Below are 16,954 nucleotides of genomic sequence, written 5' to 3'. Positions count from 1 at the left end.
GGAAAGCACTTGAAAAAAAAAGTAGGATGCTGTGAGAACTCTCCAATGTCTATGACCTCCGCTTGTGTTCCTCCTTTTCCAACTTTTCCACGTTTTCCTCCGTCAAGGAATCCCCGGCCACCACCGTCTGGAAGGATTCTCCCCGTCGCGGAAGCTTCTTTCCGCCGGCGGCCTCCATAAGCTTGCCTTGCTGTGCTTGCAAAGCAAGCTCATCAGTCTCGGAGCGCCTTATTGGCTTGATGGATTCCGCCACGTTTGGGGAGTCGAATGGTGACGGCTCATACGAGTTGTTCCTGGTAAGAGGCCTGGGTGTCACCGGATCGCCCCGACTTTCACGATCCGTCTCCTGGCTTTGCTCTCGTTTGCGGCTCGAAGGCGCCACGGCTTCTGTTGAGTCGGGAGGCGTAGGATCTGGGTGGTCATGTGCTACGCCAGGAATGTCGGCGTTGCTGCAGTGCGCAGCGGTGTCTGAGCAATCAGACATGGACCCATCTGATTCCCTATATGTTGTTTGTTGCGACCTCTTCATCAAGCTCCATCGGACAAGCATCCTTTCCAGCGTCTTGCTCTTGACTGGCTTGGCGAGATAATCGTCCATTCCTGCTCGGGTGCACTTCTCCTTGTCGCCTTGAATCGCTGATGCCGTCATCGCCACAATTGGTACATCTTGTACGTAGGCCTTGTACGGTAGGTGGTGGCGCAGGAGATGCGTACACTTGTAGCCATCAATGACTGGCATTTGGACGTCCATCAGTATGATATCCGGCTTGCTGTGCTTGCCTTGTTGGGCTGCCGCCATGTATTCGAGGGCGTCTTTTCCGTTCCATGCTGCTGTCACCGTAAAGCCAAGTTTCATAATCGTCTTGGTTGCAATTTGCTGGTTAATCGCACTGGGAAATGGTCAGCATAGACCGTAACGTGGCCAATAGAAATCAACACTCACTTGTCCTCGACGACAAGGACGCGGATTTTGGCACGTTCAGCATGTGGCAACAACTCCTCGTCCGAAGCCGGCGGTGTCCGTACCGAGAGTCGTCGTGATGGGGATTTGTGTTTGTCGGTTAGGAATTGCGAGGACTCTCCAGAGGCGGGCGGCGTGTTCAGAAGCTGTTCAAACTCGGAACTGTGGCAAGAGACGCTCATTTCAGACTGCAGCCTGTCCGGAAGAGAACCAATCTCGACAAGCGGTGCCCTTTGGTTTTGGGGCTTGCTGAAGGGAACCCAGAATGTTGCCACTGTTCCGTTGCCCAGGGCGGATTCTAGCGTCATTTCTCCATGCATCAACTCGAGAAGGTTCTTGCAGATCGTCAGGCCCAAACCCGTGCCACCAAACTTTCTCGCTGTCGAGGCATCCCCCTGGCTGAAAGGCTGGAATAGCTTCTTCCGCACCTCCTCCTCAATTCCGATACCGCTGTCCTCAACGATGAATTTGACGACAATGCTGTCCGACGTCTCCTTCTCCTTCTGCACCGAAAACTTGACGTAACCTTGGTTGGTGAATTTGATGCTGTTGGTCAAAAGATTCGTAATGATCTGGCGTACACGACCGGGGTCACCAATGACAACCAGGTCCCTCTCGATTTCTTTCGATATGTCGGATCGGAAGTCCAGATTCTTTCGCTCTGCAGCAAAACTCAGCATCTTACTGACATCCGTAACAATGACTGAGAGGGAAAACTGGACTTCTTCGATATCGAGACGTCCGGATTCGACCTTTGAGAAATCGAGGATATCGTTGATGACCGTCAAGAGAGCATTTGCCGACCTCTGGATATTTTCGACGTATTCGGTCTGTTCGCCGTCAAGTTCCATATCCCTCAACAACTCGGCCATTCCGATGACGCCAGTAATGGGAGTTCGGATCTCGTGTGACATCTATCAACTGATTAGTTCCTACTTTCTTGGACTGCCATACCACACTTTACTTACGTTGGCGAGGAACTGGCTCTTGAGCCTGTTTGCTTCCTTTGCGGCCGCCTCGTTCGCCATCGCCTGTTTCTTCTCACGAGATTCCTCTTCCAAATCTTCAGCCTTTTCCTTGAGCTCACTCACGTCCATGATGACTCCGATGACGCCTTCGATGCGTGTCTCGTTGCTCACGATAGCATCCTTTGTCTTTTTGCCGAGAATAGGCAAGAATCTCGTCCGGTACCAGTGTCCATCCATGCCGTGCTCCGCCACCTCTTCCGTCTTTCCGCCAGCCAAGATATCTTCGACGGGGCGGAGGAATTTGGGGCGTTCCCCAGTCTTGAGCTGGGGGTTGAGTCGGTTGAAGACCTCGTACATGTTTTGGCCGAGGAACCAAGTCGATTGGTTTGCGGCGCTGTCATCGCCATTGCTGTCCCACATCAACGCACCTTCCAACATGGTGAGTTTCAGGTTAGTGTCGACAGTAAAGATGGTGACCTGAGAATGCGTAAGAACGCTCAGTAGCTGCTGTCGGGTACTCCTAGCAGCGAGTTTGGCCTCGATGCTTTCGTTGACGTCGGTGCAAGTTCCAAACCACTTTTCTATCTCGCCTGTCTCTTTGTTTCTCTGTGGTATAGCTCTGCCCAACATCCACCTCCATTCGCCGGTCTTGCTGCGGCATCGGTACTCCGTCACGTAAGGGTTGCCGGTTTCCAAAGAATGCTTCCATCGCCTAGCACTTTCCGGTATATCGTCCGGGTGAAATGGATGCTTCCATCCCAAGCCCATTGACTCCTCGGGAGTGAGGCCCGTGTATGAGTACCACCTAGTGTTGAAAAAGTCGTGATAACCATCTGGTTTAGTCGTCCAGACAAGCTGGGGCATGGTATCGCATATCAGCTTGAAGCGTTCCTCGTCTCTCTCCTTGATCTCGACGATTTCTTCCTTCATCTTGGTGATATCTCTAAAGGTGACGACGCCGGCCAGGAATTCTCGGGTGCTGTCATCTCGGATGGCCTCCCCGAGTGCGTCGTAGACAATCTTGTTATTCATATGGTCAATCATACCAACGCGCATGTTGGTGAAAGGCGTCTCTGTTCTGAGCAGTACCGAAATGGGATACTCGCTCACATCCAACTCTCTCTCAAAGTCCTGGTCCCAAACTGTCCAACCCGGTAGCAAATCGAACCCGTCTGATGATTTTTCCAGGTCGCTTTCTTGCCGTAATAGTATTCGAGCGGCGCGATTCGGGAATGTCACGCTGCCATCCTTCCACATCGCAAGGATGGGCATTTCCGTATTGTCGAGCAAGGCGTCTTTCATAAGAATCATCTTCTGCAGAATCGAGGGCGAGCTCGCATGGACGGCAGTGGAAGGCGGACCCATCGGCGGGAACGGACTCGATGAGAGCGACACAGCGCTCGGGCTAACGCGGAAAGATGGTGAGCTCGAGTCGTGGCTGGAACTGACGGAGGGTGGGTTCGAGTTGGATATCGTCTTGCGGTCTGCTTGCTCCAGCATATTGGGTCGCGCGACCGCTTTGCGGCCCAGTGTTGGCTGAGATGGTGGAGAATTTGTACTGGTGAAAGTCAGGGTGAAGTAGACTTGGTGATCCTCAATCTCCCATATTGTAACAATCATTTTGGCGTAAACTTGGTGATCCGATCCCCAGCCCTTGGCCCGGGGATCGAATCCCGGCTTCCCCAACTCCTTGCGGGAGATAATGACATCCACCACAGCATCTTTAACCAAGCATGGGCCCGTTGGATGGTCCGGTAATGGCGGGGCGAGCGAATCCGGGGTCGGCGTCGCCTCGCCACCCTGACCTTGGCCGAACATATCCGCGGCGTCTTTTGATGTCTGATTTGCGCCCATTTCGAGAACGAGGGAATCCAGAAACGCCTCCCATCCCACCCAAACTGGACGACCTTCCTGGATCATATCGATACCAACCTGTGATAAGGACTGCCCTCTCAACCTCTCGGCAATGTATGAGTTGTCTTCGGCCGAATCGTTTGTCATTCCAAGCATCCTCCCCATAGCTTCGTTGGCGAGAACCACAGTCTTGAGATTATTCAAAACCAGTATCGGAACTGGCAAATACTGCATGGCGGAAAATGCGAGCTGTCCCGGCGTGATAAAAGGCATCGATATGCGAAAGGGACTAGCTGAATGTGAGCGTTTGCCTTCACCGGACCCCATTTTGAAATTCTCGCGAAAGAAGCGGCCGCTGCTGGTCGTACTCGGGGCGCCATCGCTGCGTATAGGTCCGGAATCTTCTGGTGGTGACGGTGATGCGTCAAAGTTGAAACCGCTCTCTCCGGTAGAAGGCCGTGATTCCGGGGGACTGGATTTGTGGGATGGTACTGCAGTTTTGAGAGGTGAAACTACTGGACCGCTGTCTCGAGCATGACTGCTGGTGATAACAGGTTCGGGAGGTGGCATTTCGGCGGTGGCCCACGCATGGGAAGCTGCGGCTCGCAGGTGAACCTGGGTGCAGAAGCGTGGTATAGGTTAGGTTAGGTTTACAGAGTTGAAATTCGAACCGCGGGTGGGTGATGAAGTTGCAACCCCCGTCGTCAGGTGCCCACAGAGCCGGAGGAGTTGGAAGCAGGTTTGTCGGTGTGAGCAAGTCAGGCAGTAACAAGGACGTAACAAGCGGCGACGGCGGCGGCGGCAGAATGCTAGAGAATCGTGGGGGATCAGAAGGCGGAGCAGAGCATGGCGCGGCGCCTTGTCTGCGTGGAGGGCGTGCGTTCTGGACCGCCGGAGGAAGGACCCGTCTCCGGATGGACGCTTCGCTTGGGAATGTGCTCTAATTGTGAGCAGTCGAGGCGCAGTTCGGCACTGAGGGACGATGAAGAAAAGGCTCAAGCGCCCTGCTGCTTCTTCTTCTTCTTCTTCTCCGTTAGCTCACAGGCCTTCCCAATTTCGTGCGGGAAGAAAAGCGGCAGCTACAAGCAGTAGTAGTGGCAGTGGCAAGAGGTAGAAGCGACAACGGCGGCTGGGGCTGGCCGGGCTTGACCAAGGCGCAAACAGGGCCAGGAAGCTACCTAGATAACGAGGAACTGGGGCACCGGGCAAGGCGAAGGAAAATAGGATATTGGGGCGCAGGTGTAGAGATTCCCGCTCGGTTTGAATTCGACTGCAAACGGCGGCTTCGAAAAAGAGGCGGCAGAGATGAAGGTCGGAGGTGGGGAAGAAAGGTGGAAGTGCAACAACAAGCAATAGCGGCCGGGGCTTACTAAGATGGGGCCTGAGATAGAGGGTGTGAGATTGAGTGTACATACGTGTGTGCGTGTGTGTGTGTGTGTGTGTGTGTCGTGTAGTAAGGTAGGTAGTCTCGGATGGATAGATGAGCGGACGAGAGAGACGGAGAATGAGATGGTCGGATGGCGGCTTGGATTCCGGAAGTGGTGTGGGGAGGTCTAGAACATAGCACAGAAGCTGGTGAGAAAGGGCTAAGGAAGCTGCTTTGAAACGCCACAGTGAGATGGGAATGGGAATGGCAAATGAAGATACAAAACGTAAGTAATTAACAAAAGTATGTAGAAAAGCAGGTGCGAAGTGACGACGAGTTGAGGTTGAGGAAGCGAAGCGAGGGGAACGATTGCCGCTCGTCAGCTACAGACGCCAGTGTGCAGTAGTTTGCAGGAGTCGTGTGCGCCCTGGGTCGTCTTGGCTCCAAAGGGGGCACACAGAATTGGAAGAGAGAGAGAGAAAGAGCAAAAGCGAGTAGTACCTTAGGTAGGTGCAGATACTGGAACTAGGGTAGGTATCTGGATGACGGAGGGAGGGGTTCTGGGGAAGGAGAAACAACTAAAGAAGGGACGGGGGGAGGGGGATTCAAGCTCACTCACGATGGATGGACACTGCTTGGACCGAGAGAACAAATGCGGAGAGACAGAGTAGGTAGGTAGAGCAGAGACAAATCAAAGGGTGGTCAAGTCATGGAAGTCAGGCTAAACAGACCTGAAGAGATCGGATAGACAAACAAACGGTACAGTAGGATGGAAGACGGGAATTCAATGGGAAAAGATAGGAACCGAGCTGACTGTAGGTACGACATGGGCAGTGAATGGAAGCGTGTGTATCCCGTAGGTAGTACTTCGTAGTCAGGATTGGCAGGAAAGAACAAGGGATGGGGGCCGTCATAGTCCAAACTTTGTTTGAGTGAATATGAATGGTTCCCCTTACCCTGCCCAGTGGTGTCGTCGGTGATCAAGCATCAAGACGCAGGAGGAGTGGTGGTCGAACCCATGCAACGCCCGGGGGGGCCTTGTAAGGCAGGTAGCATACGCAGTAGGTAGCTTAACAGTGCTTAGTTGCTTAGGCAGGTATCCGTAAGGTAACTCGGGGGGGAGGAACATGGAGGAACATGGGCACCAAAGCTGAGGCCCGGGGGAACAAGCCCGTAAGCTACAGTAAGATGGGACCGCGACCGGGACTGGGGGGGATGAAAGGGGAGCATTATCCCAAGAGGTGGCAGCAGTGGGATGAGCGAGCGGTGGAACAAATTGGGCCAGAACCCGACTGGACCTGAGTTGTGTGGATCGATGATTGAGCTCGTGGGTTTTGTTCATGAACGGACCGGGACAGTACCTACCTGCCTACCTACCTACCTACCTGCTCTAGACAATGAGGTAGTGACCACCTACTCTACACAGGTACGGATAGAAGCACACGAGGACAGACGAGCAGACCAAAACAGAGGAGGGGAAAGGTTCAGGGACGGGACAAACCTGAAGGCAAATTCGGACTGGGCAATGTTTCTGCGGGATGCGAATCATACCTTACCTTGGAGACCCCCCCCCCCTCGCCGCCTGTTCCTCGCTCTCGTCTTCTAGGTACTTAGTGACTGCTGCAGTTGGGCATCCCAAGTCTCGCGAGTTCTGTGCCGGCGGGCGGGGAAGCGGGAGGCGACTAATCAGAAAAAAAACTCTCACTGCCCGTTCCTCTGTTGGACTGATTCCAATGCGCTAGGCCGGCGTTCCAGACAGCGTGCGCGACAAGTCTGGTGCTCAGGGAGAGAAGGCGATCGTCATGCTGTGACAGCGGCGGTGGCCAGACGCCAGAGGGGGGAACGAACGGGACTGTGGGATTGGATGCGAGAAACGGGGTGCACCTTGACATACCTACCTACCTTAGGTACGGACGGGACTTGAACGGTACGAGAGCTTGTGCCCTTCTTTGCTACATATCATGTCACGCATCCAAGCATCACACCCTCGGCTTGCTCGATATCCTTGTATCCAGACCTGCCAGGTACAAAGATACTTCTGACCTACAGCAGGCTTTTTAGTTGGCCATGAGGTGGATGGGAAAGTGGATGGCGGATGCACAAGTTAATCAGGAAGCCATCGAAATCTGATTTCGACAACAGGTACGTATCCCCAAGTATCTTACTTAATCCTGGCTACCAAGTACCCGCTAGGTACCTCACCACCGCAATACGCAGTACAAGGCCATCTCGATGAACGGGGACAGGCCCATTGAGCGGTCTGCCCACCCATGACGCCCTCCATGTCCACTATCCTCCAGTGGGCCGTCCCCAACACCTGCCCGCTGGGATTCTGGAAATGGCGGTACCTATCCATCGCATACGGAGTACGCAGTAGTCGAGTGGGTAGACAAGGCACTTCGCAGGTACAGAGTGGATCGCTCGCTCGCCCTGCGGTCTGCCCACAGCTGAGGCACCAGCCATGGCAGCGATGCTCCTTTCTGCCCAGCCCGTCAAACTCGTCATGCCCTGTCGCTCTGCCTTCTTTTCCCACTTCTTGCTGATTAAAATCGCCCGACATTTCCAACATGCAACTGCTCTCCGTGAGGGATTCCCCTTGGACAAGGAGCTGCTCGAGACACCAGGCACCGCGAGCGCCGACCTGCTTCCATGTTTCAACTCTGTCCAGACCCTTCCCGCGTGGGGATCTTCCCGTTCGTCTCTGCGGCCCAATCCATGCCATTCGTCCGTCAATCACATACCTCATCCGAGTGAGGCCGCAGATTGTCATTTTTTTTTTTCGTGGTTTGGTACTCCGTGCCCTCCAAGTACTCGCCAAATGTCGGTTTTCGTGTAACATCAGAGTACACCCACATTATGCACTAAACCGCCTCACATCTTCTGCACCTCCCCCTTCCATGCGCATGGCACCATCTCCTCCCGTCTTGTTGCCGGCGTACGCCCACAAGCATCCACAATGTTAATCAAGCCCGGACGACGGATTGAGGCTCCGGCCAGGATCGTGTACGGCGTCGTCGATGTGTTGTCCAGCTGCTTCTCCACCGTGGAGAGAGAGGCCAATATCGGACTGTGATGGATATCATAATCCACTGCTGCTCTGCTGTCGTGCTTCCTAAACCGAGGCCTCCAAATGCGACAGAACTACGCGCCGGACCAATATTCGCCTTGCTACTGCTGCGTGGGCCGTAAAACCACGACGATGACGGCAGAAGAGGATCCCTCGACGGACGAGGCAAACCTCGAATATGGGACATGATGGGGTCCGGATGGGTCAACTCAAAAGAGCTAGCAAGAATGGAATATTGCCCCAAGTGAAGTAAAGATAGGCGCCCCATGCCGCTGGAGAGAAGGACCCTGACCTACTGTGTAAGAGAGGCACAGCACACACCACCACCACCTGCTTCCTGGTCGACCTTCGGGACATTCTTTTCTGTGAGCGACATTCTCGTGTGCTGATCCCTTCTTTGTCTTGCTACGATCCGCGTGTCTGGCCGGGTCCGTCAGGTGTGTCGCTCGGCACCCCCAACCGTCGAGAAATTGGTTCAGCCACTGGTTACTTCCGCCAATGTCTCAGTCTTTTCTTAATTGTCGAAACAGAATGTTGCGCTTGTTCCTGTCAGTCTCAGTCTGATTTCTAGAACCGATCCACGGTCAAATTAAGTCGACTCTCATAGTCGAGATACTTCAGGCCCTTCGTCCCTTCGCATTGGGGTTCGACCAGGGGCCAGCAGTTGGTGAACAGGCATCGACAGCTGATGGAAAACGTCTGGCGCTAGCTAAAGCCTGGGGATTCATGTCCGTGTACCAATTCGTAGACCCTGAGGGAGACGCAGCTTGGTAGCGAGCTTGCAGTTAAGCGTGGCCTTGCTCATCAACCTTGTCGCAAGCTGATCTCTTTCTCGCCAATAATCGACTGGTGGCAGATCGATTGTCGAGACTGTCGCGCCGTTGAAACTCCTTGCGCTGTTCCCATCTGCCGCAGAAATATGAGGCCATAATGACAGACAAGGAGCTGACTGCCTCAACCCTCTCTATACCCGTCGCGTACCCGGGCGATCCCGTCAGTTCGGTTTGACGCGTGTGACGTTCGCCTGTCCTCGTCCATACATCGAACTGTAGACTGTAGTTGGGTGTCCTCTGTCGAGAAGCGATCATGCTGTGTAGCCGGCGATGCTCTCCAATTGCATATTCGAGGCCATTCGGTCTTCGCTTCGTCCCCCGTGGATGCGGCACAGATCATCGTTCGGTGAGTCTTTTTCCCGCATTGGCTCATCCACTCATAAGCTCTCGATACTTGGAAGTGATGTCTACTACGCTGGATTCGGATAAACGCAAAGACTTGGGCTTTGACTATCTCCGACTGGCGTTGTCGGTGACAAATTTGCCCTGCGTCTAGACCTCACGGTCTCCCCATCGATCGTAGATCTACAGCTCGAACGGGTCTAGCCCGCAGGCACTCAAGACGCCTAGACCGGGATGGCCACAGACACGACCAGGGCCCTGGTCGTCTTCTCCATATCGGTGCGCCTTCAGTACCACCAGAGACTCTAAAGCTGCGTGGTACAACGCAGATCATCTGACCCTGCCCTTGGTGGTGAGAACCAATCATCCTGGTGCAGCACCACCCTTGTTTTTGACAGAGCTTTGCTGCCCGAGCGTGTCTGCGTGCTTGCCCTGCCCGTTATTGACGTCATCCTGGCATAAGCAGTCTTGATTGGTCGTCGGCCTCTCTGCCGAATCCTCAGAACGCAACCAAACGTCGTTCAACCTCGTACCTAGACAGAAGCAGAGTAGCTCGAGTGTAGCTCGAGGGTAGCTCGTTCGTGCCACTGAAAGATTCCATATCATGGCGCATCTTTGTCTTGACATGTGCTGGGTGCATGCCACCCGTGTGCGATCCACACAATGACTCGATTCCTCTCCGTTTACTTTGCTTGTAAGTTGTCAGCCATGTCAGCGTACCTAGCACTGGGTCACAATAGGTTGTGGGTTGCGTCTCGTTTTTCGATGTCGCGGGATATTATGTCATTGCGTCTCGATTTCGTAACGCAGCCTTACATCTGTCGCTCAATCAACAGAAGACATGATGCAGTACAGGCATAGCAAAATCCCTTCGCTTGCAAGGGTATCATCGGCCATTTCGTCATTTGGACCCTGAGGATCCAGAGAAAGGACCCCTTCACGTGCTCATGTGCCCTCCTCGTTCCATTGCCGCCGGAGTTCATCCATGTAATTCGCCTCTTCCCCGCTCGCTCAGACTGAATTGTCTTTCATCACTCCACACGTCGAACATGTCCACCACTGCCTTTCCATCATCGTCCCACAATACGAACATTGCCAGGTTAGGGGTTTCACTGGCTCGGGGCGTTGATTGGTGCTACCAGGCTTTCTACTGCTACTGGCTCTGGGCGGGCTACTTGTGAGATCGATAGTGGCAGGCTGTGTCGTGCTCTTCGTCGTTGCGGCCATTGATGCCCTTTGGCGTTCGCGTTCGCGCTTTTCAGCATTTGGTGTCCACACTTGACGCTGAGGATCCTGACCTCGTTCTGTGCCGCACGCATCGCAGCACAAAAAACTTGAAGGATTATGGAGGGTACAGACTCCGCATGTCCAGCCCCGTTGCGGAGCTGGTTGGGGCACCGGCGCAGACACAACTGGTGGCCGAGTCTCTGGCCTTGGTATCGATGGAGGTCTCGTTCCTGGTCCTGGGATCGGCGGAGGAACACTACTGCTCCTGTTTTCGTTATCTCCCATGACGGATCCTCCACCGTTACCAGTAGGGTTTTGCGCTGTTGGCGGAATAAAGTACCCACCGTACCGTTGGCGCTCTTCTTCTTGTACCAGTTCCCAGAGAGCTTGCGCAATTGCAGCTTCATTAGCCGCGTCTTCTTCGGCCTGCGTACGGAAGCCGTTCTTCGTAGCTGTCTCGGAGATTTGTTGAATCTCCCTATCATTGTGATTCGTATTACCGCATCCCTGCAGCGTGGTGTTTCTACGCTCTATTGCGCCCACGATGGTTCGCCGGATATCTGAACCGATGCTGGGTCCAGAGCCACCAAGGCGCTGGCCTGACCCCTTTGTCAGGGTGCGACGCTTTTCAGCTGATGCTCTAGCAAGTCGTCTAGCTTCATGCATAGGTATCCGGCCGCCTTCCAGGCGATGTCCATCTGATAAAAATCCTTCGCCCGTATATCCCTTTCGAATAAGCGACTCGTGTTCGTCTCGAAGTTGGTTCCATAGCGCATGGAAGTTGCCATCGTGTGGTCCAAATACAATGTGTGAAAGTTCGTGAAGCATCGTATCAACTACGTGCTCTATAGGTAGGAAGAGTGATCGGTCATTGGGATAACGTAAACGGACGAGGATTCTTTGACCTCTGTTGATATTCAAACCTGAATACACCATAATTAGTAGATTGATGGAACTTTCAGGAGATTGACATACCGAGGAGGTTTGCTTGATCTGGATAAAACTCAGCTAGCTCTCGCACCTTCCACCCCCTAACTCGCATGATGGGCTTGACCAAGGAGGCCACCTTCTTCAGCGTTTGGAGAGCATCGGGAGCGCGCGGAAAATCCGGTAAATGTGAGAATGATAGAATAAGAGCATCTTGTTCTGGCATTTTATCGTCGTGTATCGTTGTATGTAGTCATGTAGTCGTTGCGTGGTTATAAATGCGAAAGAGGGAAGTAATCAAGACCCTAAATCATCACTAGGAAGGAAATGAGAGAAACGAAAAAAACGGCAGGAAGTCAACGAGTGACGGGGTATTGAAGAAAATCGCAGGTAGGAGCGACTCATAGATAGATTTTGGTAGAACGACGTGGAAAGGAAGTCATTCACATCGTAAGCAGTGGCTGACACGTACGAAGACGCGTAAGGGGACCTGATGCCTTTCGGTGATAGGGGGGGCAATGGTTGGGCGGTGAGTCTTTGTGAGTTTTTGGACTGTCACTGCCTCTTGGCAAATTCCAGAAATTCAAGCAGGCAAGTGGGGTAGCGGGGTATGTTGTGGTGACTAAGCAGCATCCTGGCAGTGTCTGGCTCGGGAATCTACTTCCACCTTGAGCTTTCCACCTTTTGAAGATTTGGGCAGCTGTCAAGCCACCATTCATTTCACCTTACCCATGAACACATACACACATGCACATTCTCTCATCGCTTCTTCGATCCCTGAATCATCGGAATTCCGATGAAATGGTATTGGCCAGTCAACCGAGAGCTTGATGATGGATGGCCACTACCTGGCAAGATGAATGTGTCCCAACAGGATCTCGGACGGAAAATCAAGGCAACGACGCCTTGGAGAGATTAGCTTGCAGAGATCGACCTCGCCAAGTGATGGCGCTATCCTTCGCTCGGTTACTATACCAATACGTTTGACGATGCCTCTTTGATACGCCTTATCAACGGGCTGACTTCTGCAAGTATCTCTAGTCGCAAACTCAAGCCGGGCTTATAAGCCATCGGAACCCGGCTGTCCTGACGTCAAGGAACGGACAACTTCTCCTACTGTCCGATCAGTATTGCATCGACCAGCTTTTTCCCTTCGGAACAAGCATTGTCTCTCCGTGATGTCAAATACTCACAACCGTCGCACATGTCCGGGGATTCGGCCGAAGACTCAAGTGGTGTCATCCAAGTCACAACAGCTGTCAACAGAAGGATGGAGAGCGGTTTCAGTTTTGCATGAATCTCGTCACAGCTATGCCACACCTTCTCCGACTCCCTTGTTCTGCTCGTCTCCGTATTAGACTTTGAACGTCAAGATACGTCGCAATCTATTTCTCCCGCTCTTTTCATCGCATGTCTCTGAGCAACTTCAGATGATTGATCATTAATTTTTCGCTTTCCCACATTACGGATGCCCTCGTTCCACATCACAAGTAAAGTCTTGACCTAGCTGGATGCGCTGCGGCTACAAACAGGGGTCTGGGAACCCAACGAACCGTCACGGGAGTTCGGCATTGCGACTTGGTTGACCTTGCTGACAGGGGTCGCATGCCTGACTTACAGTGTTTCGGAAGCCAAGCATACGGCCATAGAGGCCGCCTCACGAGTCCGGCGTACAGTGTCCGCGAGGGACCACGCTTTGAGTTGAGCTGAATGATCGACTGTCGCAGGTCATCTACGGATGCGCCTCTTTGGGAGACTTTCGACTCGTCGATGGCAGGCAGACTCGAACGATTCAGCCCCTGGCGCCTACATCAGGTCCTCGTCGCCAGGCCCGGAAAGTGGAATTTCCTCCTTCTGTCTCGCGATTCGTCATTGCCTGGATGGCGATCCAACTGGTGACTAGGTATTCGAGCATTTCGAAACGGCTGAGAAGGTCGATCTATGCGTTGCTACAATGGGAAGCGAACTTGGCAAAAGCTTGTGTGCTTATCTCTCCAGGACGCTCCGCGCTTCCAAGCCCTTTGTTTTCCTTGTGTCACTATCTCCATACTGTTCTTCTTCTAAGATCGTTATTTGCTGAAAGCTCTGTGAGCTTCTCATCTGGCTTCACTCCTTCGCCAGACCTTTCATCTACCCCAAGTGGCCCTGCGTTTCACCAAACCAGCTGCAGTGGCAGCATTCGTTCCCTTTGCTTCTCATCTAGTAGATGCGGCACCTCGAAAATTAGAAATTTCCACTCTAGGCGGCGCGGCCTTCCGAATCGAGCAGGCTCCCAATCCCGACTTTTACTATGGAAACAGGCGAGGGCCCATCGCACTGGCCAGAGCTTATTCCAAGTTCGGGCAGCAGATTCCCGACGATCTACTAGGGCTCATTGATCAAATCCTCGGAGAGCTTGGGTTGCTGAACGGAGGCAAAGGCAATGGCGGTCGTAAAGGGGGTAAGGGTGGCGGCAAAGGAAAGGGTAAGGGAGGGAAAGGAGGCAATGCTGGTGCTGGTGGTTCCAAGGGCAATGGTACAACCACTACTCCCGGAGGTGGAGGTAACAAAGGCAATGGCACGAAGACACCTCCAGGTGGTAAGTTGATATGTCGGCTTCTTGGGATTAAGCTTACAGTCCTGAAGGAGAGGTTGCGGCGATTCCCGCCGAGTTCGACAGCCAGTATCTCTGCCCTGTCCAGATCGGCACACCGCCCCAGACTATCCCGCTCAACTTCGATACCGGGTCCTCGGATCTATGGGTCTTCAGTAGCGAGACACCCATAACCCAAGTCGCGGGGCAGACAGTGTATAACATCAACGCCAGTACAAGTGCCAAAGTCCTCCAGGGTGCTTCTTGGTCGATCTCCTATGGCGACGGTAGCTCGTCCCAAGGTAATGTTTTCATGGACACCGTCACGATCGGCGGCGTGACTGTAGAGAGCCAAGCAGTCGAGTCTGCTACTCAAGTGTCTTCGTCATTTTCCCGAAACAAGAACCAGTCTGGTCTTGTCGGACTTGCCTTTGGCAACATCAACACCGTCAAGCCTGCCAAGCAGAAAACCTTTTTCGAGAATGCAATGAACAATCTCGCCATGCCACTGTTCACAGCAAACCTCAAGAAGGCAGCTGGTAAGTCTCAAATTCTCACGTCAAGGCCCCTTCGGAACTATTCACTAATTTCGCAATCACAAGCTGGAAACTACAACTTTGGCTTCCTCGACTCGACAGAGTACACGGGCGACATCACCTTCGTCCCCGCCAACACGACGCAAGGCTTCTGGCAATTCACAGCCCAAGGCTTCGCCGTCGGCTCCAACGGCAGCGCGCCCACCTCGGCCCCTCACGCCGCCATCGCGGACACGGGCACGACGCTCATGCTGCTGCCCGACGCCATCGTCTCGGCGTACTACCAACGCATCGCGAGCGCAAAGTACGACGCGACCAACGGAGGCTTCGTCTTCAACTGCAAGGACACGATACCGTCCTTCACGGTCGACATGGGCAAGTACCAGGCCGTCGTCCCGGGTGACTTTATGAAGTTTGCTCCCGTCGACGGGCAGACGGTTGAGACTTCGACGACGTGCTTTGGGGGTATACAGAGCTCTGCGGGTTTGCCCTTTGCGATTTACGGGGACGTTTTCCTAAAGTCGCAGTTTGTGGTGTTTCATGGCGGAAATAAGGAGTTGGGGTTCGCGAATAAGCCCCTTTAATGAGTAAAGGTAGACAGACGCTGGACGTTATCTGTTTTTGTGATGATGCTTGAGGTGAAAGGTAGCGCAAGGCTGGATGGCTCCCAGCAGCGGCCATCATAGACGGCATGTTCATTTGCTTATTTGGTAGAACAGATTCGAAAAATAGAAAGTAATTTCTATCCTTTGGTACCTCGGAACCAGTAACCTGCTCATCAAGAAGGTATCCAGCCGTCTCTTTCTTGGAACTTCAGGCTCCCCACCCACACATTCACCACTCCCAGTGCCGCCCCCCTCCCCCCCTTTTTCTCATCCCAACATTCAAGCCACCCTCACCCGGACGGTCAATCCTTCATCTACAACATTTTTCTTCATACGAATACCTGCCCCGGGGGACGCCCCGGGAACGCATTAGCCGAGCGGTAAAATACCGAGCAGAAAATTTCCCTAGGGGGGTGGGGTTTTCATAGGGTCGGGGTTCAACACCCCTTCTCCGAACTTTTAGGAGAATTTTTCTAGAGATTTTATCTTTTTGGGTGGTTGTATTTTGAGTCCATGGTATTTAGGAGTGGATAGAGATGGTATATATGTAGTTGTTATTGTGGTTCGAGAAAGGTTGCTGATGAAGATGGTGGTGATGGTGAGGTGTGTTGTTGTTTACTGGGTTGTTGTGGTGGTTGCGAGGGAAGGCGCGCGGCGTGTGAGGTAGGTAAACAATGTCGACTTCGCTCCTGCCTTGAAAAGATCTGAGGACGAAGGCGAGGAGAAATATGGGCAAGCATCTTTCGTGTATTCCACCTTTCAGGTAAATCTGGAATTCAGAATGTAAGCGAGGCCTTCTCTCGGGGATCGCACCCATCTCCTTACGTTTCCTCGACCAAGTGTACTCGCCCTATAGATGACCTTGATGTTCCCTTAGTAAGTGTACCAAATATCCGAATGCTTGGGCAAAGGTAGAGATCTCTCATGAGCGATAGGGTGTCGCCCCTACCTCCTACTCCGGTTCGAGATCATGAGGGAGAGTACCACTGGTGAAGTGGTTAGATACAAACTCGTCCCAATCCCCAGCACCAGCATTCGAAGGACGACTGAACACCGGAAGACAGAAGCCGTTCCCAACGTCGTGATACTCAATCCTTCCGGTTTGTTTTAAGAGAGAAAACAATAGTAATTTATGTGTCTAGAACTGGGTACATTGTTCAGCCAACAAAGGAGATGGTTATTTGGCTATCGTATATCGGTTATCCATGTTCAGCATCACGCCCAGCCACCCTTCTAGCCGTTCGATGCCCCCCACCCGGCTCTCCTCCCTCGTGTAGGTCATTTGGGTCAAGGTATTCGGACCGTAGGACTTGGAAGCAATTGCTCCAACTAGCCGTGCCACGCGCACGGGGGCTCGATGGAGACAGAGGACGCTCCTGCTTATCTGTCCATCATGCGATACTTGGTCATGACGACCCTCAAGTCGTACACATCACCACTGTTTGGTAGATTCTAAGACCCTCTAATGTATCGTACAAGCCAAACAAATCACTGAGGCGGAGAAGAATTAGACGGAAATCGAGGTCGACCTACATGCTTGTGCGAAGACAGCGTTTCGATATAAACAAACTCACGATTCTTTACTTCAGGCTCAGTCTTGTATATAACGATGCACGAATAAACCACCAAATGTCCTACATCACGGTTCGCTGGCGTGACGTATCTTGGACCTGTGCTACTACACCACCGCGGCTTC

At 53.0% G+C, this 16,954-nt stretch overlaps 5 protein-coding genes across 5 annotated transcripts; 1 reads left to right on the top strand and 4 right to left on the bottom strand.

Annotated features, from left to right (window-relative positions):
* Positions 1–49: 49 nt before the first annotated feature.
* Positions 50–4,353, bottom strand: CLUP02_14008 (hsp90-like protein; the record flags this gene model as incomplete). Its single annotated transcript, XM_049292942.1, has 3 exons — positions 50–890; positions 944–1,863; positions 1,930–4,353. The coding sequence occupies 3 exons, from the start codon at positions 4,351–4,353 to the stop codon at positions 50–52; spliced, it is 4,185 nt and encodes a 1,394-aa protein (XP_049150088.1).
* A 468-nt stretch (positions 4,354–4,821) lies between these two features.
* CLUP02_14007 (uncharacterized protein) lies at positions 4,822–5,196 on the bottom strand (the record flags this gene model as incomplete). Its single annotated transcript, XM_049292941.1, has 1 exon — positions 4,822–5,196. One exon carries the CDS (start codon positions 5,194–5,196, stop codon positions 4,822–4,824), a length of 375 nt encoding a protein of 124 aa, XP_049150087.1.
* Positions 5,197–7,310: 2,114 nt separating this feature from the next.
* Positions 7,311–7,919, bottom strand: CLUP02_14006 (uncharacterized protein; the record flags this gene model as incomplete). The annotated part of the gene is made up of 2 exons (XM_049292940.1): positions 7,311–7,848; positions 7,891–7,919. The coding sequence occupies 2 exons, from the start codon at positions 7,917–7,919 to the stop codon at positions 7,311–7,313; spliced, it is 567 nt and encodes a 188-aa protein (XP_049150086.1).
* Positions 7,920–9,890: 1,971 nt separating this feature from the next.
* CLUP02_14005 (WLM domain-containing protein) lies at positions 9,891–11,771 on the bottom strand (the record flags this gene model as incomplete). The annotated part of the gene is made up of 4 exons (XM_049292939.1): positions 9,891–10,111; positions 10,751–10,854; positions 10,968–11,217; positions 11,594–11,771. The coding sequence occupies 4 exons, from the start codon at positions 11,769–11,771 to the stop codon at positions 9,891–9,893; spliced, it is 753 nt and encodes a 250-aa protein (XP_049150085.1).
* A 611-nt stretch (positions 11,772–12,382) lies between these two features.
* Positions 12,383–15,631, top strand: CLUP02_14004 (endothiapepsin; the record flags this gene model as incomplete). The annotated part of the gene is made up of 12 exons (XM_049292938.1): positions 12,383–12,487; positions 12,578–12,585; positions 12,674–12,791; positions 12,855–12,922; positions 13,042–13,222; positions 13,273–13,383; positions 13,449–13,596; positions 13,638–14,123; positions 14,171–14,656; positions 14,720–15,215; positions 15,325–15,363; positions 15,421–15,631. The coding sequence occupies 12 exons, from the start codon at positions 12,383–12,385 to the stop codon at positions 15,629–15,631; spliced, it is 2,457 nt and encodes an 818-aa protein (XP_049150084.1).
* Between the last annotated feature and the right edge of the window lie 1,323 nt (positions 15,632–16,954).

This window comes from Colletotrichum lupini, chromosome 7, assembly GCF_023278565.1.
Source record: "Colletotrichum lupini chromosome 7, complete sequence".
NCBI lineage: Eukaryota > Fungi > Ascomycota > Sordariomycetes > Glomerellales > Glomerellaceae > Colletotrichum > Colletotrichum lupini.
This window is presented reverse-complemented; position numbering and strand designations above follow the sequence as displayed.